At 36.3% G+C, this 24,077-nt stretch overlaps 1 protein-coding gene and 1 long non-coding RNA gene across 2 annotated transcripts; one reads left to right on the plus strand and one right to left on the minus strand.

The window, feature by feature from the left end:
- The first annotated feature begins 7,630 nt into the window (after nucleotides 1-7,630).
- Nucleotides 7,631-8,806, plus strand: BNAC02G47610D. Its single transcript, XM_013878976.3, has 2 exons — nucleotides 7,631-7,884; nucleotides 8,381-8,806. The coding sequence occupies exons 1-2, from the start codon at nucleotides 7,765-7,767 to the stop codon at nucleotides 8,708-8,710; spliced, it is 450 nt and encodes a 149-aa protein (XP_013734430.1). The 5' UTR covers nucleotides 7,631-7,764; the 3' UTR covers nucleotides 8,711-8,806.
- Nucleotides 8,807-13,980: 5,174 nt separating this feature from the next.
- LOC111202687 lies at nucleotides 13,981-18,592 on the minus strand. The gene is made up of 4 exons (XR_002655583.2): nucleotides 17,509-18,592; nucleotides 17,293-17,391; nucleotides 17,127-17,209; nucleotides 13,981-15,615 (listed from the first exon to the last, which is right to left on the minus strand). It is a non-coding gene; the product is annotated as an uncharacterized LOC111202687 (long non-coding RNA).
- Between the last annotated feature and the right edge of the window lie 5,485 nt (nucleotides 18,593-24,077).

Consider the following 24,077-nt stretch of genomic DNA (forward strand, 5'->3'; position numbering starts at 1 on the left):
CGTCACAGCCACCGTCACATACGCCGAGATCGGACATCTCACCACCGTTAACCGCCGAAGGTAACCACACAAAACCGCCATGGCTTTGGGTTATGTTTTTCCGTTGATAAATCAATCATATCTCTCAAACCGTTTGGTTTCTTGTGATTTCAAGGACATCACTGTGTTCCTGACGTCGAGATGAATCCGGTGGTAGAAACTCAGCCGACAAGAAGCCCGGATGCACCGTCACGCGCCGCTCAAAGATCCGTGCGTGAATCTCACTCGCCACAGCAGCATACCGGGGCCGACGTGCATGTTGTCCACGCGCCACCGTCTCTGCCGGACGTTCGCCGGAGTCACCGCAGACGGGCACCGTCTGTTCACCGCCGGGAAGCCGCCGCCGCCGGTGATTTTCCGGTAAGCCGCCGCCGGCGACCGGTCTCCGGCGACTCGCCGATAACTCGGTGACTCGGCCGATTCGACTCAGCGAGTCAACCCGGTTCGTTTAGTCAATTAATTTTGTTATTGCTTAAACCGATCGGTTATTGGGAATTGGTTTGGTTTGGATTAAACCAATTTGAAATCGATTTTAATCTGGTCCAATTGAAATCGAATCCGGTTAAGGAAAACTGGCAGTTCAATTCGATTTCAATTTGGTCAAGGGTTGACCGGCTTGGGTCAGAGTTGACTGGGTTGACTTTTGACCAACGGGTTGACTTTTTGACCAGATCGCCGGTTATCCGTTTTGGACCGTTCGAAGGGCGTTCTGATTTGATTTTTCGCCCTGATTTCAGATTTGGAGTTTGTTTAAGCATCTGGAGTTCATAGCTATCACTTTTCCACATTGCTAAGGTGAGGGTCTATTCCATAAATCTTGTACCAGTGTAGAATTCTCCCTATGCTAGTTTAGATTTCGAATCATGATCCATCTGTTTGAATTGAGACTGTTTGAGTCTTGATTGTTAGTTAGTTTATTCGTTTTAAAATGGAACTAGGGGTCTAGAGGATTCAACCGTTGATTTGATTGTGTGATGTTAAGAGATGCGATATATATATATATGTATGTATACATAGTTATGAGTAGGGACTATGTGCGAGGACGGGGGTCCAGAGATGTCTGGACTAGCGACACAACTTTGGTGGGCGGGGGCTCAAAGACGTCTAGGCTAGCAACGCAAATTGTGTGGGGCGTGGGTGCAGAGACGTTTGCATTCAACGCAACTTTGGTGGGCGGGGGTACAGAGACATATTGTACTAGCGACGCAGCGTATGTATATATATCCGTATGAGGAGATGCGGAGTGTATGGACTAGCTATATGATATCATCACATTGTTTGTGTGATACTTTAGGCGTCTTGTTTGTTCATGTTAGAGCTAAACTTCCATAGTGGGAGTTCTATTTACTCAAGTCAGTGGTTTGCGTGTTTAGCATCTCATACCTCACGGAGTAACTCCCCTATTACTCATTCCTCCTATTCCTTTCACTTTTAGGTGAGACTGACGAGCAGGAGTGATTGCTATCGGACTGGTGCTTTGGAAGTTTTATTTCCTTTCTTTGTTAGACTTGCGGTTTTTATACTTTTATCGATATTTTCGGGATTTATTATGTTATTTGGTTTTATGTCTATTTACTGGATTTACGATTTTGGAGTTGACTTTTGAGAAGTAATAACTGGAGATTTCAGACTTTTTATTTATTTAAGTTATTTCGGAAAATCCGGGTGTTACAAAAAATTTCAGCACAAAAATGGCGAACTTCAACAATATGTATGCAAACGTCAGACTCGGGAGCTATATGTATGGATGCTAAACCAAATCCATCGGTGTCACCAAAGTACTGCCAACTGCCTATTCTCAAGGATAGCCAGCATAAGCTCTACAAGGTATACTTTTTAATTATTATTTTTATTTGCGTTTGAAGTCCGCAAAAGGTTCTACGAACCAGTTAATCACATATTATAGGTTGTTTAAGATGTTGCAATGAGCATGTTGAACAAAAGGTTCTAAGGAACTATGTTGCAGTTTTTGAATTCTCAGTAAAATGCATCTACCTAACATTTAATATCCAATGTTTGGAAAGGGAGAGGGTGTGAGGCTGATATATGTGTATGATTTTCTTAATAATTATAATATCACATGTTGCTTTCTTGGTTTGCAGACAAATAAGCTCTCGAGCTTGAGAAACTAACCGATGAGGAGATCATAAATGGTCCTTCACCACTATCTCTTGCTTGACAGGCAAGGAAATGAAAAGGGCACCGCAAAAACTTCAAATCCCTTGGTCAAAGGCTTTGTGCATGATAACGATGATGAAGTCATGAAAATCACAAAGGTCTTGAAGAATAAAAGGGGAGGTAACCCTCTATTCCGCGAAATTTATATGTCGCGGTTGGATCAACTGGGGATGACCTAAACGCCATGGATGAGCCATTGCCAAGGGCTAACAAGAAGAGTGGTCAGGTCAGTTATCATGATCAAGCCCAGCTTCATGAGCTTCAAGTGTTTGCAGGGGAAGAAACACGTAGAACCCATTACTCCACAATTCTTGGTGCTTACTTTAGTGGTTTCAGAGAGGCCAATAAGCTTCTCAAGCATTAAAGTGTGATTTTTGAGTGTTCGTTTAAGATATGTTTCCAGGACAATGTGTTTAGAGAAGCTTAGTTAGTTTTGTAAGGGTTTTTTAAAAATTTGTTTACTTTCAGTTTGTTTTTTTTCCTTCTGTATTACAAGTTTAAAGCACGAAAGAACAATGAATGGATATTTTAACTAAACAACAAGGAAAGTTAAAAAGAAATCAAGATATAAATATGTAAGAGAGAAGTGGAGAACAGTTGTGAAGGGTGTATTAAGTATGGTAAAAGCAACAGAATGTGTTTAAGATCTATAAGAGAAGGAGTAGTTCATATGAGCAACTCAGATTGGGGAATGTCCCGTGGAGGAGGAATGCACGGTTTTGGCTACATGAGCAACGCAGAGGTAAGAACTAAGACAACATTTGTACATTGATTGAAACAACGTGATGGATGACTAATGAACTGTATTGTTGCGGGAATTGCTTCTAGCTTCAAAACTTGAAACGTCTACATTTAGGGACATGAGATGATTGAGGAGTGAGCTTTAGAGAGAAGTTTATTAGAGTCCCATAATTTCACATTTAAGATTCTTTTTTTTTTGTTTAATATTTGTCCCAATTTGGAGTTTGTTTTTAGAGAAGTTTACACTATTAGATATTTTTTCATGTTGACACACTTTTTCCATGAGGTGTACTTTGTGTCTTACTTTTGATTTTTTTTCTTCCTTTATTGCCCTTCATGTAGACGAGAGAAAATGATAAGTTTTGGTTGGATGATGACTAAACTTAAAACGGCCAAAAGTTAACTTGCTTTGGGTGTATTATTTTGGTAGGTTTATTGAATAGTGGGACTGGGTTAGAACCGTTAGATTAAAAATTTATAAAAGAAATCAGACAGCTATTATTGAAGCAAGTACACATGTACTTGTCTGGTGATTGATGGTGATTAGTACTTTGGTTGGATGATGTGTGGTTAATGTTAGTGTGGATGGAGAACTTGTGGTTGGGGGGAGGGGTGTGACTTTGGGGAAGTGCGCTGTCCATGTGGTCAAGAGTGGTGTGGTCATGCATAATTGTATACAATATCCACATCCTCTGTCACTACCATTTCCATAACCATTTTCATAAGCTTTTCCGCCGCCACTTTCGTAAGCACCATCACCATAAAACTGCCTCCTCCATGACCGCCCCCACCTCGAGCAACACCTCCATATGCATCTTTACCTTGCGTTATCACTTTTGTCAGTTCCATTTCTGTAACCATGACCTCCACCACCATTAGATGATTCTCCAACATCTCCATTACCACTTCCGTCTCTGCCTCAGCAACTGCAATTGGTTGCCAGAGTATAATCAATGGAAAAAAAGAGAGACAAATTATCAGATTAGGGTCTGTAAAAGAGTAAAGTGATTTTCGATCAAAAAAAAGTAAGAAAAAAATTATGTTTTTGGATCTGAGTTTTAAAGCGTAACAAAAACAAAATAAAAAGTAATTTAGTTAACCTGTGGTTTTAGTTGATTTAGTTGGAGGGTACAAGAGACATTTTTTTGAGACAAAGTATTCTACATGGTAGAAGTATGTCTGAGTGTAAATGGTAGAAGTATGTCTGAGTGTAGATGAAAAGTGTAAAAGTATGTCTGAATGTAAATTTTTCTTGTTTTTATTCCTTTTTTCTTTGCTGTAAAATGACAAATACAGACTGAAAGACTGAAACTAGCCCTGGGCATTCAGGTATTCGGTTCGGTTTTGGGTAGGAACCATTCGGTTCTGGGTATATCGAATAAATCATTCTTATACCCAATAGGTACTTATGAGATAACGACATAATATATAAGAATCATCATAACTATTTTTCAAAAAAAATATATAAGATTTTTAATATAAAATTTGTTTTATTATATAATAGAATATATATAAAAATTCATTAAGAGTAACATAGACTTTAGCCACTCTAATTTTAACGTGAGAGCTCCGCTGCGAAAAATTACTTCGCAAATAATAGTATAGATTGGGATTAGCGTTGACTTCTAAAAACTAGGCATAAATTTCAAATTTTTGATTACCTAAGGTATGTTTTGGCATGCAATAAGAGTTGGGGTATGTATATTTTATCGACTCCTAGTTCAGGTGTGAATTTCAAATTTTGATTAGTGAATGTATGTTTTGACATGCAGTAAAAGTTAGGGTATGTATTTTCTCAGTGACCCCTAGTTCGGGCATGAATAAGCCATTTTCCCGAGTGTAAATGGTAGAAGTATGTCTGAGTGTAGATGAAAAGTGTAAAAGTATGTCTGAATGTAATTTTTTCTTGTTTTTATTCCTTTTTTCTTTGCTGTAAAATGACAAATACAGACTGAAAGACTGAAACTAGCCTTGGGCATTCGGGTATTCGGTTTGATTTCCGGTAGGAACCATTCGGTTACGGGTATATCGGATAAATCATTCTTATACCCAACAGGTACTTATGAGATTTCGGTTCGGTTTTGGTTCGGTTTCGGTCGGTTTCGGTTCGGTTTCGGGTACCCATTTAATAAATGAATCAAATATACATATACAAAATATATGAGTTAATATGTTAATCTAAATGGTCTAGTGGTTACACACTTGCATATTTGTCAATCCAACAAGAGTTCGAATCAATAAAGTGCTAGTTTTATAAGTATTTATTGAATTTTAATATAAAAATACCGTATATATATATGTATGATATAAGAGAGTACATAAAAGATAACATGGTCTGGTGATAACAATGTTCTCACTCTTCCTGTTCGAGTGGGGTTGATGACATTTTACCTTATATTAGAAAGTGGATACTTGTTTTTTCGGATATTTGGGTACCCGTTCGGTTTCGGTTCGATTCCGGTTCGGTTCTGGTTATTCGGATATAGAAATTTAGGAACCATTCGGATATTTGAGAATTTCGGTTCGGTTTCGGTTTCGGGTAATTTGATTCGGTTCCGGTTCGGTTTTTCGGTTCTAGTTTTTTTGCCCAGGGCTAACTGTAACCAAGATAAGAAAACGAGAAATTTGGGTCCCTTTTTGAGTATGTAAGCACTTTATTTTCAGTTTGGATAGAGAAAATAGAAAGAAGTCATTTGAGAGAACATGGTAAAATTGAATAACTAAATTTGGTGTTTGTTCCATTTAAATCATTTCTAAAATCAATTTTATTTTAAGGTTTGCCACTTTGCCAAGGTTGTTATCCTCCTATACCAAAACATAAATCTAAATTTTTAAGTTATATTTACATTACAGTTTTCAATACTGATAAGAAATTGAATAATGCTTTGATTGGTAACCATGGAATGGTAGAATAGCGTCTAAAACGGTATTATGTCAATTAAAAAAATTAGTAGCAATGGAAAAAATATAAGAAAATATAAAATACCATTTTTATATTTTTATTTGAAGATTACTAAATTTATAAATATAAAACATAAATAAAATGTAGTACAAACAGTGTTGATGTTATATTAGAATAAATAGAACACTAATTCATAAATTATATAAAGATATCAAATTATTAAAAATAATTATTTTAAAATCGTTTTGTATGTGAATAAATTGATATTTTTATAAAAATATATTAGTCTTTTGTTATTTAATGTAGGTTATGAACTCAGAGTAATTGAATTTAATATTTTTACATGTGAAATATTTATAAGATATAAAATCACAAAGATTATAATAACAAATTTAAAAAAATAATATTTGTGAGGTATAAATTACGCCTAATGTTTGAACTAATTTAAAATACACGTGAGTTTGACAGCAAATCTGCTATTTTATAGTCTTTTTTATCCCATACAATTGCACAATATTACCGATAATTAAAAGCATGATAATATATGAAGATTTTGGACAAAATAGCCGAGAAGCTTAGAAATCTTTTCTAAACACGGTCAGAAATAAATTGAGATTCTTTTTAATAAAAACATTCCACAAAACATAATTATGCCCCATAGTTTATATTTAGCAATTGAGTTTCAACTTAAATAGGGCTGTTGCTCATAATAATCACAGATTCAATATAGTCATGACAACATATAATGTTCTAGACGGGATGAGACAGCTCTACTGGTTAGAGTCTTGGGGGCCAATTGTCATGCTTCCGGGTTCGACGTCAGCCGGAAGTGAACTGCTCATCCTTGTCACCAAAAGCGGGTACTGGACCTTCGGGCTCAGGGAATACTCTCCCGGGTGAAGCTGGTCCGCTGCCTGACCGGACCCAGGGAATGACCCGCGAAGCGGGGAACCATGGATTATCAAAAAAAAAAAACATATAATGTTCTATAAACCCAAATAATTATAAAAAGTAAAAAGATTGATACAAAACACACCATAAGATATTTAAATATTGAAAACAATCGTTAAACGTGAATTAGTCAAACAGAACGACAATTATACCCAAATCATGAGTACTTTAAAGACCAAAACTATCCAGCTACTCAAGTATCAGGAAGTTTTAACCAGATCATTTAGTCTACGGTAAAAATCATCCTACACACTACACGCAAAATGAGTACAATATTTCTGCGCGAAGCGTGGGCTGACCATCAGTATGAAATATTTTTGATCAATTAGCAATCAGTCAAATGTGTACGCGCTTGATGAAACGGAGGCGCGCACTATCTTTTTCTATCACTTCTCTTTACACATCATCCATTTTTTCTTAGAGGTCTCACACAGAGGCTAAAACAGTAAGTCACACAAGTTTAGAAAGGTAGGATCTTTTAGACGATCATCAAAATGGATAAACTTGAAGTTAATTAGCAAAATACACAAGTAACACAACAATACATTTACCAATCGAGGGTTATTTGAGCTTAATAATATCTACACGCCAACTAAGAAGGAGAAGATGAGTCTTGTTGCTGCTACTGGGAGTTCCGGGGAAATTATATATTTTATTATATATGTAAATTACAAAAAAAAATATATATATATAGATATTTTTAATAAAACCAACGATTTATGAGTTTACGTTGAAAACAAATTAAATCAAACACCCGCACGGGGTGCGGATCAAGTTCTAGTTGATGTTGAAGAGAAAGTCTTTAATAGCCCATTAATCTACAAACGTTTAGGCCCAACACTTCCACCACCTCATCTATTTAAAAAATAATAATTAATTTGATATTCAACTTTCACATTTCAGATTTGACTAGTGGTTGGTCATCGACGCCACTGATTTGCCGGAGAAGACAGATGGCGAGATCGTGCTCAATGTGGACGCCGGTTTTGATCTCACTTTCTCCGATGACCGGAGATTCAGCTAAACTTTCCCGGCGACGGGTGATTTTAGCCACAAGTGTAGGTTATCCTCAGGTTCGTACAACTTCTCGAATTAGGTTATTTACTTATTTTTGTTTCTGAAGAAAGATATGTGCTCTTTATGTGAATGAATCCGAGGCTGTTTCGTTTAGATTGAGCTATTAGCGATTGTTTGATCAAGGAGGGACGATGATGATTCCCAGACGCTCAGCCGGTTATCACAGATCTTGAAAAAAAATGTAACCGGGATATGATAGCATTATCATAAATTTTGAGATAAACTTGGGATTTTCATTGAGTCTTGAGCTAATTATTGCTAAAAGATAAAAATTTGAACTAATTATTTAAAGCAAATCAAAATTTAGTCGGGATAGATGAACCAGTTCATCATGAACTATGTGAGCCACAGTGTATGAAATATGAATCTTTCTCACATTTGTTCATGAATTCAAGATCAGATTTGTTCTATTGAGTCTGTATTGCAAGCATTAGCTTTCTTAGTTTGTGCAGAGCTCTAAAGAATATTTTGCTTTCCTTTTTTTTTTGCTAGCCTTTACTTGAAGCAAACATTAAGGAACCGCAGAAGCTTCAAGTTCTTGATTCCAAAGATGTTTCCAGGAGAAACACGTTGCTGTATCTAACGGCTGGAGTTCTTGGTGGGGTTAACTTTCTCCACGGTGAAGCAGCAGAAGCTCGAGTAGGGAGAAAGGAGAACAGGAGAAAAGCTCTAGAGAAGCTGAGAGGGAAAGCGAAAGAGTCTGAGCCCAAGTCAGGAGATGAGAAGAAGAAAGAGTTAGACACTGAAATATTTCCTCTTCTTCCTCCACCTCTCCAACCACAAGCCCTTGGACCTCTTGTTGAAGCAAACTTGTTGCCATAAAAGCTTTCTCTTACTACTTTACACAATGTGAGAATCAAAGTAGATTCCATTTCATCATCATCATCCAACGAAATGACACAACATAATGTTCTGTCACTCTGTGTTAGGTCTTCTATTACAAATCAAAAAGTGAAGAAATATATAACCAAGAAAGACTTGAAAATCCGAATGTTCGCTAAATGCCGCGTATATTAATAACTATCGGGCCAAATAATGGATTTTTCTGCTAGCATATAATAACTAAACATTAGCCCATTATACCAAGGTGTCGGATTTGGAGGCCAATATGGCCTTTTTTATATTTCAAAACATTAAGACTACAGAACTTTGATGCATTTTAAAATTTCAATACCATATCATGACTTATGTACAGTGTACTACTATACTATGTCTGTGGCAAGTCTCAACGTCCAGAACACTTTAGCATGAACACCTAAGGGATGTCCGGAGAAGTCCAACTATTTGTGATATGCTCCATTCTAGTCGAATGCTCGTTTTTATTATTTGATTCGATCAGAAATTTTTTTAAAATCCGGAATCTGGATATCTAAAATTCTTCTAAATATTTATTAATTACTCGATTCAGTTTGATTCGTTAATTATATTAATAAAAATTATTTATATTAAAAATTGAATAAACATATATTATTCTTTGCAACATACCATCAAAATATTTTTGAAAGCTAAAATAAATCAATGTCACTTATCGTAACATCATAATAAAACAATATGATTAAATTAATAAATTAAAATCTTATCTTAAATTATGAAACAAAAATCAAATAATTCAATATTATTGAGTCCAATATAAAACTTATGTAAGCATTTGTGTCAACACAAAAATCATATTGGTATACAATAGCTCAAAATTGAAAAAAAACTATAAGACTTGAAGAATAGACCAAATTTACACTATAAAATATATAAATATGCATAACTATATTACATATTTATAAATTTACAGATCAAAACGGATATTCGACTTTTTCGAAAATAGTATTTGTGCTTTGTTTTGTTGTTTACAAATCGAAATGAATAAGATCAAATCAAATTTAACGAATAATATGTACAACCCTACATTTTATGGATACGAATAAGTAAATACAAATATTATAATAAAAATGTAATATGTCGTTATTTTTTGTTAGATTTTAATTTAATCTTTATTATTTTTAACACTGGTTTGATTAAGATTCAAAAGACAATCAGTACACAAAGGCAACACGTCAGCTTTTTTACTTCTCAAAAATAATAATGTTGATTGATATTTTTCAAAGTTTCAAGACACAACATCCACTAGTTACAAACAGATAAATTGCATCAAAATTTAAATTCAGACATAATAATATTCCATACATTAATGATTTGGCCACTAAAACACTTAAGCTTTTAGTAGTATTTGGTTTCTTGTTGTTTGTATACACACGCATGGCTGCGTTATCAATGAGAAGTTAAAGTGGTGAAATGATAGATATGTGAGATGTGAATCTTATGCATGTTAGGTAGTTTGGAACGTTGCATCTAAATGTAAGGAGAACGACCCTACAACCGGACCAGTGTTCGTGGTTCCTCCAACATTGCCCATCACCTTTCTCTCTCACTAGCCCCATTAATTAAGACTGTCTTATTTTATTCGATTTTTGTTTTTGTATGTGTGGTGCTGCTTTCTCATTTTGTTTCCACTTTATTCAGTCCCTTAATTCCAAGCATGTTTCACTCATATTACATTACAAGAAAGCATACAACACAACACAGAGAAGAACACATGCAACAAAATCAATTGATATGTTTATGATTTGTATTCTTAACCTTGTAAATTACACGTGTAATCTGAACTCACGATAACGGTAACAGAAATGGCTAAGCTGTCTATCTTTGATGGTCGACGTTATGTCGTTTTGTTCATCGAAAGGATATTAGTGTCCCTTCGTTTTTTTACCTTTTGATATGAAAATAATTTAATTAATCAACTGTTTACGACAAACTTACTGTTTATACTTATTTGAAAATTGGGTATATTACTTATTTTACTCCATTAAAACTTAGAAAACAGAGTTTGAGATATTAAAATTGAGAAATCTACATTATAATGAGCCAGTTTCATCACTTCTGATGCGACACGTCAGCAGATAAGTGGGTCCCACTTTTAAAAAGTGTGAAAAATGTCAAATCTGTGGCTCGAACCCGGATTACTGTGATATAAACACCAACATTTATACCACTAAACTAAAGGATACTATGTACATTGATTACCGAAACTAATATATATTTATGAAGGATTTCATATAGTGGATCCCACACATAACTGTAATGTTTCAATACTCACGTGTAACTATGATCATCGCAACTTATTTAGTAAAATCCGCATTCTGGCCCAATAAAACTTATAAATGGCCTAAATCTCTTTTGCATGTATCTAGGATTTTTATACTATTATGTCTCCACCGATAAACCGAAGCGTTACCCTTTTAGCTTATAAAAAAAAATTCTAAAATTTTTCATCTTCACCTCTCTATATCTCCAACGATCAGTTATGGTACCGTTTCACCTCTGAAACGATCCGTCTCAGTATATATAATTCCTCAAACAAACCTTGAGACTCATATCTCTTATTAAATTACTCCTAAATTGAACTGTCGCAGCTTTTAGCCAACCTTCGAAGATGCCAGCCTCCAGTGTTGTTGTTGCTTAATCGGTCGTTGTCCCCGCCACCTTTCTCCGCCTAGAACATAGTACCCAGGAAAAAGGTATTGACGATTTGACTTTCTATGGAATACTATATACCATATTTGTTTAATCAATATTCAAGCTATCAGTTTTAATACTTTAAGCGTATGTTTCTCTGGGCAGAATTCCGAGATCCACGGTTCTATCCTAGTTCGTGTGAATCACTACCATCCATCGCTTTGAAGTTGTCCGATTAACTAATATGATGTAAACTCTGTTCTGATGGGCTATAACGAAAAGTTATTTGGTTGCTAGGACTAACAGAGGCTGCAAGGCTGGGTACGTCTCAGGCGGAGCTGAAGGACGGTACAACTAGAGCGCCTATTGTCCGGTTTTTGTCGTGCAAACGTGCTATGGAACTTAAGCCTTCCTAGGAGAATCCAGATCACTTCGAAACGTCGGCTGTCATTTTCAACAGGTACCACCAAGATGTAAATTTTTTTATGTTTGTGGTGTGGTTCGACTCAAGAATGAAACTTTGCTAATGAAATAATGATTTTGTGGATGCATGTCAATTAGATTTACGAGGCTACAAACTGTTCACTGTACATTGGCAGGGAAAAAATGGCTATGTATGGTTCAGTTGTAACACCGGTGTGGTCCAATGGGGATGAACATGGTAACCAAAGGTGTGCATAATGTTATTGAGTTCCTCAGCGATGATTCCCCTGATATGGATGTGATCGGAATCTCTGGTGAGTTTCTTTTGTATGTTATTGGTTTGATTTTAAAACAATGTCTTTTAGCTTAGTGTCATCTTGAGACTTAAAAACTTGAAATTTATTGGTCAGATAACTTCTTCTCCGACATTAACAAACCTGTTGCGGTGAACTGCATCGAGGGACATGGCAGTAATTAGAAGAGAGATAGGGAACAAGGTGTTGAAAACGAGTGTGTCTGGCTTGGTGGAGCTCAATATACTCAAGAACCTCACCGTCTATGTTGTTGCAGGCTCACTAGGTCGATTCAAATCTCATGCCAGCAACATAGTGTTTGATGTATTCATAGCTACTTGCCAAGATCCAGCCCAAAACATGGAGAGCTCTCAAATTGATGGAAGCCATTAATAGCAATCACCGTACTTTCACTATCTCCACCATCACTGAAGATACCATCATAGAGAACCATGGCAAGGTTGTCTAATTTTACTTGTCATCATGTTCATGTATTTCAGGAGCACAGTGAGAACATTCTTCCAAGCAGTGAAGGTGACGTAGGATTGGCAGCATCATCGGGCCCGTCTGTTTTGGGAGACAAGGTCGATGAGGAATGTACTGCAGCAGATCCTCCAGAGATTTCAGACGCTCAGAACAACCGCAAGCGCTGCCGTGAGTGATTGGAAATATCTATTATATTCCTATCAGCCCCGTCAACGTCTTTTCTATGCATTTTTAAAAACTGCTATTATCTTTGTTTTACATCATAAACTTTGGATATTTTTTCCCTTGCATGTTTTCTCTGTTCGGAGATTTTATTTCTATTTTGGATTATTAATGAAACGTCGACGGGTTCTAACTCATACAAGATTTTTCAGTGGTGTATTTTTTTTTATTTACCTATTTCTGATATTTTTTTTGTCCACCATAAACTATTTTTAACAAAGTCAAGTAAAACCCTAAAAATAAATAATTTTGCAACCGTATAATTTTATAAATTTTTCTCGAGTTATTAATTTTTTTTAAAAAAGTAGTCTATTACAATTCTATATTTTGAAATTAATTTAGGTAAAATAAGAAAATAATTTAATTAATTGTTCGATAAATTGTTAAATTTTTTGAATTCAAATTTTATATTTTGTTCCTTACACTATTTGTTTTATATACTAACAACTACCTAAGTAAATACTAAACAACTTCATAAACTTTATCTTTTGAACATGAAAGCGCTAATAACGCTAATGGTCGATCAAATCATTACGAAAATAATGCATATGAATTCGCCGGCCATTCTTATATCAACTTAATCAAACTGTGTGACTTTCAAATGTTATGTTCATCACCATTATATACAACACGGAAAAACAAAAGTGGAAAAAATTAAACGACAAAATCCCGTACACAAAACTACACAACGATCAATAACTTATCCGGCTCCGCGCTTGCGCAGAGGCTATACCCCTAGTCAAATCAATATAAGAGCACCTCCATCCATAGAAACTTAGGTTCTTTAGATAAATTTAAGAGTTAAAAAGGTGATTTGAAAAGCTTAAGAACCTTGGTTAGTGCTAATTAATTTTTTGACCTCCAATGGGAGAACCTCGTAGGGATTCTTAAAATTTTTATTTTTAAAATAGAATGATTTAAATAAAAACATACATAAAAGTTTTAATAAAAATGACATAAAAGCATATTAAAAATACAAATACAAATCGTGAACGAGAAAAAGTCGATTAGTTGAAATCTTGATTTGTTCCAAATTTTTGCCATATATGCTCAACCAAATCATCTTTCAATTGTTGATGTATTGTATTATCACAAACTCGATTCCGAATGCTCATCATATTGCCGAGATTTGAAGGCATATCTGTAGAATACGTGAAATCCACTTGTGAACTTCGGTTTGAGTCCGGTTGTGCGAAAACTGATACATCAAACTGAGTGTATCCATCTCGTTCGTCTTCTACGATCATATTATGTAAAATGATACATTCTCTCATTATCTTTCCAATTTTTATTTTATCTCACAAAAGAGCGGAATTTTTGACTATGGCAAATCGAGCTTGCAAGACCCCAAAAGCACGCTCGACATCTTTACGTACAACTTCTTGATGTGTAGCGAATAAGGATGCTTTCGGACCTTGCGGAAGTGGAATAGATTGGACAAAAGTAGCCCATTTTGGATAAATACCATCTGTGAGATAGTAAGCCAAATGGTACTCGTGTCCATTGACAATGTAATTAACTTTTGGAGCTCGACCTTGTAATATACCATCAAAAACCGGTGATCGATCAAGAACATTGATATCGTTTAATGTACCTGGAGGTCCGAAAAATGCGTGACATATCCAGAGGTCTTGTGAAGCTACAACCTCTAAAACGATTGTTGGCTTTCCTGATCCACGTGTATATTGACCTTTCCATGCGGTCTGACAATTCTTCCACTTCCAATGCATACAATCAATGCTTCCTATCATCCCGGGAAATCCGCGTATATCTCCAATATCGAGTAGTCGTTGAAGATCTTCGGGCGTGGGTCTTCTTAGATACGCATCTCCAAATAAATTTATGATTCCTTGAACAAAATGTTCCAAGCATAACAGCGCGGTGGTCTCACCAAGTCGGAGGTATTCGTCGACCGCGTCAGCTGGGCAACCATATGCCATCATACAAATTGTTGTTGTTGCCTTTTGTAACGCGGAGTGACCGAACCTTCCCGTAGCATCTCTTCTTTGTTGAAAGTATGAGATTTCAGCGGAGAGTCGATCAACAATACGAATGAACAAGGGTTTGTTCATTCGAAAACGGCGTCAAAACATGTGAGAAGGATATGTTGCATCTTCACTAAAATAATCGTTCCATAACTGCATGTGTCCTTGTTCTCGTTGTCTTTCAATGTAGGCTCGTTTCTTTTTTGACCTTGGTGCTTCTTGGCGATTTTCATGATGAATGAGGAGATTTTCGAATTGCTGATCGAAAATTTGATCAAATCTTTCATCCATTTCGTCGAAATTATTAGAAGAAGAAGATGCCATTTAAAAAAGATAAGTGAAGAAATGTGAAGACCAAATTGTTTCTTAAAGACAATTATTTTGTTTTGCTCACATGTGAAGAAATGTGAAGAAACAATAAAGATAAGAAACAATAAGGAGAAGAAACAATGTGAAGAACAAATTGTTTTGTTTTGTTTTGTGGTTGTTTTCTCTTTGGTCGTTTAGAAGTAGAAAGATAATAAAGGAGATGAAACATGAACTAGAAAATCTGAAGTTGTAAAGACAAGTTGTTTCTCACAAGTTTGATTTGTTTCTCATAAGTTTATAAAGACAAGTTGCAACACAACACTACTCTTCACGGTTCGGTACAACAAGGTTCGGTACAACTTAAAAACAGACGTGAAACATATCACACAAGTTGTTAGTTCACGGGATACAAAACACAACAACTTTTATTACATCAGACATATTGTCTTCTTCTGTCACGAGTACAAAACACAACATTACTCTTCTGTCCCATGTCTTCCACCTGCAATAAAAAAACAAAGAGAGCAAAGAGGCTATTAGACACGAGATACACAAAGCGAGCAAAGTGACAAAACATCAAGCTTTATTACTACACCAACAGACAAAACATCAAGCTTTATTACTACACGAGATAAAGACACGAGATCATTAAGCAGAAACTACAGACCCGACATTAAGTAGAAACCATAAGAAATATTATACATAAGCATAAAGACACAAGCATCAAGCAATAACCAAACTACAGACCCAACATTTAGCATAAAGACACGAGATTAATCATAAAACAGAAACCAAACTAACTTGCCATTCTAACTTGACAACATGTCAATTATTAGTTTGTTTTTCAAAGCGATTTCTAAGTCAGTGAGAGGCTATGTCTTGGCAATGAGGCTATCAATCAATTTTTGCTTGTTAAGCTTCTCCTTAAGCACAAAGTCTTTTTCCCTTATCTCCCACATGCTCTGCATCTCCGCTGCCTCTTCTGAATTCGTTGCCTTGCTTTCACCTTTGGCCTTTGCAGCTTTGACACCAACAGGCCTTGCTTCATCCTCTCCTGCCACATAGGTCGACGACTGTGCACACTGGTCATTCAACTTTCTTCTTTTGGAGCTAACCTTGTCTTTAGTAGCAGAAGCTCCACACCATTTCTGATCATGGCGACGCTCCAACCAGGCATGCTCGAGTGCAAATCTGTCATTGTTATCGTTGAAGAATATAGCATGAGCCATTTTTAACACATCATTCTCAGACAGCCCACTGAACTTCTGTTTCGTTGCAGCTTCGTAACACCCTACAAACTTACAGACACCCTCGTTGATCTTCCCCCACCTTTGTTTACAGTGACTAGCCTCCCTCTTTTGCATTCCCACAAGCTTCGAACTGGATGCAACATAGGCAGCAATGCGTTTCCAAAACGAAATTGCTTTCTGCTCATTACCCACCACAGGATCTTTGGAGGTGTTCAACCAAGCCGAGATGAGCACAGTGTCTTCAGTTGGTGACCACTTTCGTCTTGCTTTACAGTCAGAGACGGTGCGTTCATCGTCGTTTAAGTCTTCGGACCATGGTGTACCGAAGACAAATGCATCAGACGAAGATATCTCTACACTAGGTTCACGAGTGACAAAGGAGAAGGAGTTGTTTGGTTGTTGACTATTTAAGAGGTTTTGAAAGCTACAACCATTCGAAAATGGATCCATAGCGTAGGAGATATGAAAGGAGAAGGAGGAGAACTGAAATGAAATCACAGAGGAGAAGAAGGAGGAGAAATGAAATTGCAGAGGAGAAGGAGACATGAAAGCTTGTTCGGTTTTAAGAAATTAAATAACAGAGGGAGAGTTGCTCGGCTTTAAAAGCAACTCATGTTAATGGCAATCAATGTAGGTAAGTAAAACTAAACCAACCAATAAAGTTATTGTTTCTACCTAAAACTAAACCAACCAACCTAATCTATGTCCATTTAATTCCAACCTAATCTATGTCTAACAAGCATAAAAAGGATTGTATACTTACACGCATTAAAAGCTTTGTAGATGTTTGATCCGCTTTGATGCTGTTTGATACCTTTTCTACTGCTTCTTCAGTATATCTACTCTCTGCAATTATCAAGTAGATCATCACTATAATAAGTAGAGTGAAAACTAATATAATGTAGGTTGTGGGGAAGAGGCAGAGATACCTTTAACGCCTGATGGTATTCAATGAATCTTGTGAATTTTTCAAGCCGGGACTGAGCAAAATCCATCTTCTTTCTCAACTTTGCCATATGCTTTTACATCTGCAATCACATACGCATAAACCTTTCATGAGCATTACCCCACAGTAACAAAACCAAACAATTTAATAACAATGAAATATATGAAAGTCATTTTTCAGTGTTTACAGAAGCACGAACCTTTCTTCACGTTGTAGTCTGTTGAGTTGATTGTAGATAGAACGTCTATTAGGAAGTTTTTATCAGGGACATATCTCCTTTGTTCTTCCTCTCTCCATGTAATAAGAGAGACAAATAGAGAAGAAAAACAGAGTCAAAACTCATAATCGAAACAAAATATTTGATTCTAAATGAAGGAATTAAATTCACGGGAACAAATAATTTGAAGAAACATAACCTTCACGGTGATTGGATGGACGCCTTTGGAGGAGAAGACCGACGAAGAGAGAAACGGATCAATCATCATCTCCCTTGGAGATTTCGACAGGGACGGAGACGAAGAGAGTCACCAACCGACTATTGGATTGCGACCGAATCGAACCAGAGAGAGATGGAATCATGGACGAAGACGATGACGAAGAGAGAAAGCGACGAAGAGAGATCGACGAAGAGAGATCGACGAAGAGAGATCGAGGAAGAGAGATCGACAAAGAGAGAGCGGCGCAGAGAGAGCGGCGCAGAGAGAGCGGCGAAGATCGACCGGCGACGAGCCGGTGGCGAAGATCGAGCGGCGATGAGACATCGACGAAGAGAGAAATGAGAAGATATATCGGCGATATCGAAGAAGAGAGAAAGAAACCGAATACGAAAGAGAAGAGAAGAGCACACCTTTCCTCAAGCCAATCTGAACCCGCCATGTATGGGGTTTTTACCGCTTCTACAGCCTTCACATAAAGGATCAGTTCTGTCTCTTTTTTCCATTTTTCATTTATTTTTTCCTTTATTGGGTTAGAATCATCATTAAAACCCGTGGTAGACCTGCTCTAAGTATTACATAAAAGTGAATGAATTAAAAAATAAAAAAAAAAGATTAATTAAAAATCCACGAATTACAAAGTATTCCTGAAAAAAAAGATTTTATAGAGTAGGCACGTATATTAATAATATAATAAATGTTTACAATTAAACTAATTGTTTATTTCACTATACATTTTTCAATAACTATCAACCAATAGTATTTAATTAATTCAAATATTTTCAATTAATTTTTCTTAAAAATATACAATTTATCAATATTAACTACTAAAAATATCTTAAAATTCTGAAAAAAATATTATTTTGGAACAAAAAAATAACTCTAGAAAATCCTAATTTTAGGAACAGAGGGAGTAGGTACTAAATTATGTTATTGAGGTTTGAACTTTCATAATTTACTCAAACATTCACACACGTATTAATTTTATATCCATTTAATATTCGGATCACATCGGTTTATGAAAATCGTCCAGTATCAATATATATGGCTCTTAGTCTTTTTATATGCACGATAAAAACAAATTACAATATTTTGCATCGTGCTAGTCTAATAAAAGAGAAAATAATTGAGAAATCATGTCTAGAAGATTTGAGAAAAGGGCAAGAACAAAACTTCACATGAATTTAAATAATCTTTTAGATTGAAGGCCACTTGAGCACAGCATATAACAAAAATGCCTTTCCAAAACAAGCAAACGTACATTTTATTAAAACCAAACAACCACTTGTATACAGTCTTTTTACAAGAAATCCATTTACTGGATTTTACGAGGGCCATATTGTAGTTTGCATAAATTTGTCGAGACTCTAGTAGTTTCTATCTATTAGTAACATATTCTTACATATAAAGTTATAAACTAATTAGTAGATGAAAGGAGATTATAAATAGATAATAGATTAATGATAAAATGTTGTGAATAAGTACAAAGAAGAAAGTAAGAACACAGAGAAAATTGTGACTGAAGCAAATACTCATTCTACAATTTGTATATTGATAATGTGTGTACAATTTACAAGTTTTATCATCCATATTTTTTTTTTTTTTTTTTTTTTTTTGTAACTGCATTCATAAATCATCCATGTTATACAGTCTCAAACCGTATCAACAATGTCAAATCTCGATAACGAGTCAATTTTCATTGCGTCTACGATGGTCACATTCACCTATGATGATCATATTCATCTACGATGTCCGGTTCAACAAATGTGTTTTTTACTAGTGCAATTATATTTATGTAATTTCTAGAATTAACACAAAGATAAAGATACAAAAAAAATGCTAATTTCAAGTGGATGCGTAACTGAAGTTGTTTAGTTTATTTAGCTTTGAACGGATTAAAAATCTTTTTCGTGATACTACCGATAATATGTGTGGGAATATGAGAAACTCAACATTTTGACTGTTGATTAGTTCCACGAAAATGTTGATCTTAGTTAGTGATACAATCGGTATGCGAGTAAAACTGTGGTCCAGCATTGGTATATTTTGATGCTCGGATCTTGATGTGAGAATTCACACACGTTCTTTCTCATCAAAATTTGAAATATACGTTTAAAGAGTTCAGAACTTTTAGATAAAGAAAGATATCGATCGAGGTATGTGACGTAAACGAGAAAAATAAAAAGCTTTAATTGCAAAAAGGCTTCATATTAATAAATTATTTTAACATTTCCAAAAAGGTTTAGTCGCAAGAAATAAAAAGGGATATTTTTGTCGTTAAGTGAATTGCTTCGTCGCTTTCGGAAGAAGAATGCATGTTGGTCGATCTTAGATATGCATTCATTGAATTTCCTTCATATCCACTCTCCATTATTTAGTTTTGATTTAGTTTCGGAATATTTGCTTCCTTTTCCAAATAATATTCTGATGCATTGTTATTTAAACAATAGTATATGATACTACGCCAACTTTTAAAAGTTTAGATGTTCATTTCTAGATATCTATTATATATATAGTTTAGATTTTAGAGTGATATTTGTAGTTTAATTCTTTTGGGTTCGGATATTTGATATTTGATATTTGGATCCATCGTAAGGCCGTTAGATAGACCATTTGTTGGTTTTTGATGTTAAGAGTTTTTAAGGCTCATAAGACAAATGTTGTAGTATAAATGATTGTCGAACCAATTCTAAAGGATTTCAAAGCAATGAGAATGCAAGTACTCATTTAATCTAAGTGCAACCGATAATTTAAGAGGTTTCTAAACTAATGATTAATGATAAATGAAATGACTTTCTTACTAAGGGAAAAGAGAACTCATGGGCATAGGGATTAGACCTTGGGTGATCAAGTATCGAACTAAGGATGGCAAATGATCAATCAAACTATCGACCTTAAACCTAGACACAATTCTAAACAAGCTCTATGTCTACATGAATGCTCATTTGCTAACATATCTCAAACATCAAATGTCTTTGGCAATCATTACTAACAAGTCTATTAGCTATATTAGCACCTTTAACAACAAATGTCTTTGGCAAAGTATACTAAAAGCCTAGGAGAGTTGTCTCAGACATTTCATCAAACACCTTTTAGGTGGGAAATGCCTATTGATCAACTTTTGAGTGGCCAACTCAGAAGATGCATTATGAATACTCTACTAGCAAGGAACAAGAATGATCTACACTAAAACATCCTAGAACTAACCTAATCACCCTTAATCTCCTTAACCCATGAATTCAAAAAGTGATTACTCACTAATCTCCATGATTCCTCTTAAACTCATATTGGATTTCAGATTAATCATGTAGAGAAATAGACAAGAAATCAACAAGAACACAAGATCAAAGCAATGAAATCTGAATCAAAAGAAGTTTTACTAGTTTTTCTTCTCCAAAAAGAGATCTGGTCTCCGGTGGCTACCAAAGGTACTTAAAACATAGGTTTTGAAAAGTAAAAACGTGCATAATGAAATGACCAAAAGTCCCTTAAGAAAACATGAATTCGGCCAAACAAATAGACGCGAAGCGACCTCGGCACGTCGCTGCGAGAGGTCGCTCCCGGGTCGTTTCTCCTAGAGCGACCTGGTTGTGTCGCTCCGAAGACGTCGCTCCCGGGTCGTCCCCTCGCGAGCGACCTGGCTGTGTCGCTCTGAAGACGTTGCTCCCGGCTTGCTCAGAAACCATAAACGCGAGCGACCTTAGGGTGTCGCTCTAGGAGGTTGCTCCCGGCTTGTTCGTCGCTCTCAAATCGACACAACTAGAGCGACCTCTGGGTGTCTCTGTGGTGAGGTCGCTCTAGGAGCTGGAGCGACTTTGCCTTGTCGCTCTAGGAGGTCGCTCCGGAGCGTATATGGCGAGCGAGTTCATGGCGTCGCTCCAGACGCTCCAGTAGGTCGCTCTGTCTGGAGCGACTTGAGATAGTCGCTCTGGGCTGGTCGCTCTGGTTGGAAGTGACCTTGGTAGGTCGCTCTGAGAGGTCACTCCAGGCAGTACTCGTCCAAAGATCACTATAATCACCTCTTTTGAGCTCCAAATGCACCCAAATGTCTCCAGGGACTCCATGTGGTACTCCAATACCTAATAGAGACATATGTATGCAAAATGCAACCTAGACATGGCTAAATCCTAATCTATATGATGAAAATGCACATGAATAAATGGATAAAATAATGTAAATATGCAAGATATCAACTCCCCCAAAATTTTTCTTTTACTTGTCCTCAAGTGAACTTTCTAGAACTCATAGGGAGATAGGTTTGAAAGTGGGAGCTCATAGCCAAAAGAAACACACAAGCACTCAAATCAACATCTAAATTCAGCATTAGTACACCCTCTCTTATTATACTCTAGCTTCTCTAGGCCTATCTCAACTCTTTTCATCCCTACACTCATCATCATGCATTCACACATGCAAATCAGCCAACTCTCAAGTTCATTAAGCATAGCATCAAATGAATTCTTGCAAATGGTCAATTGGTCCAAATCATTTGGGTAAGGGGAGACTTTTTAATCAAGTGAGTCAAGGGATTCAAGATATATGATATTTAAGGTGGTATACTCTCAAGACAAGTAGCCTTGACATTGCACATAATATATCTAAGAAATAGATCAACTCATGCATACAATGCTCAATCCCCATTGTTCTACCATTTTCCCAAACATATATGATATACATTCATTTCCCCATTCCAAACCCAACTCACATCTCTCACCCAAGGACTCCAAAAGCATTTCCCAACATAAAACTCACTTTCTTTTTACAAGGGATTTTTTACACTTTTTGAACACCTCTTAGCTCATACTAATTTTGTTAGCCCCCTTTACTTTATTCTTTTTTTAAATATATATATATATATATTTTTTTTTTTTTTGGCCAAGACTTTTCACAAATTGAGCTAGAAGTTTCTCTACTTATCCCATAAAGACTAGTCAATTAAACACAAGAGTTCACCCTTTTCCTTCAACTTTCTCATACTCCCAAATCAAACTTTACAACACTCACCCCCCATCCTATGGCTAGACAATAATGTGCCTAATCTAGCAAGAATGAAGATCAAGCATTGTCGTTTCCGATACTTTCAACAATATGTGCATGTAAGACTTTCCGAAAAACGCCTCACTCATCAATCAATGAAGGCTTAAAAGGAGGGAAGGGCTTTGGGAATGGTGTACCACTCGAGTTTGTCAAAAAGATTGGCATAAAAGATGTGACAACTCAAGTGTGTATATCCATGACTCAGTACACAAGGGATCATAAGTAAGAAGCATTAAGTTTGTTCAGTTCAAACAAGGTTGTAGTTGGCTTCAAATGTTGAGTTTCAGCAATCAACAAGTTTCAGGAAGGGTTTTCAAGGCTCGAAGCATACAAGTCTTTTTGAGAGGTGCATAAGCTACTCAGGTGCAAGGTAATGTTCTTTACAAGGCATTCAAATCATTGCTCCCAATGCAAGTAAATGCAACCTATATGCTCTAGACTCTCCTAGAAATGCAAATGATGCAAACTAAATGATTTTTTTTATGCAAATAGGTATGCAATGCATGACTCAATGAAACAATATCAAAGCAAACATGATCAAATACTTGGTACCTCCCCCAAACTTAAATGATACAGTCTCTGTGTTGTCAAGGAGAGAGAGATACCCAAAAAGAGAAAACTAATATGCAAAAACGAAATGGTATATACAAGGGAAAGTAGTGGGTTACCTTCTATGGGGAATGAGTAGAGGGAGATGCTCCCTCCTCGTCGTCCTCAGGTGGTAACTCTTCAAGGTGCTCATCAGCAGGAGTGCCCATCTCTTCAATGTATAAGGCTTGCCCGAACACAGTTGGTTTCTTCATTTTCCCCTTGATGTCAAAGTGGAGGATGTTCTCTTTACCCAAATGGAGATCAATCGTGTCTTCCTTCACATTAACAATAGCTCTTGATGTAGCTAAGAATGGCCTTCCTAGAATCAATGGGTCTTGAGGTTCCTCACCCATCTCAAGCACCACAAAATCTGTAGGTATCTCATACCCTCCAATCTTCACAGGGAGGTCCTCTAAGATGCCCACAGGGTACTTCACCGAACGATCAGCTAACACCAGAGAGAGTCTACACTTCTTGTACTGAGTGAATCCAAGCTTCTTTGCAACAGGCAAAGGCATCAAGCTGACACTAGCTCCCAAATCGCAGAGACATTTCTCAAATACCATAGGTCCAAGAGCACAAGGTAGTGTGAAGCATCATGGATCCTCTAACTTCTCCGGAACATCAAGCCTCTGAATTATGGCACTGCACTCATGGGTAAGAATCATCATGCCTTCCATCTCCTTCTTCTTTGCAGCTACAACAT

The sequence above is a fragment of the Brassica napus genome, chromosome C2 (assembly GCF_020379485.1).
Source record: "Brassica napus cultivar Da-Ae chromosome C2, Da-Ae, whole genome shotgun sequence".
NCBI lineage: Eukaryota > Viridiplantae > Streptophyta > Magnoliopsida > Brassicales > Brassicaceae > Brassica > Brassica napus.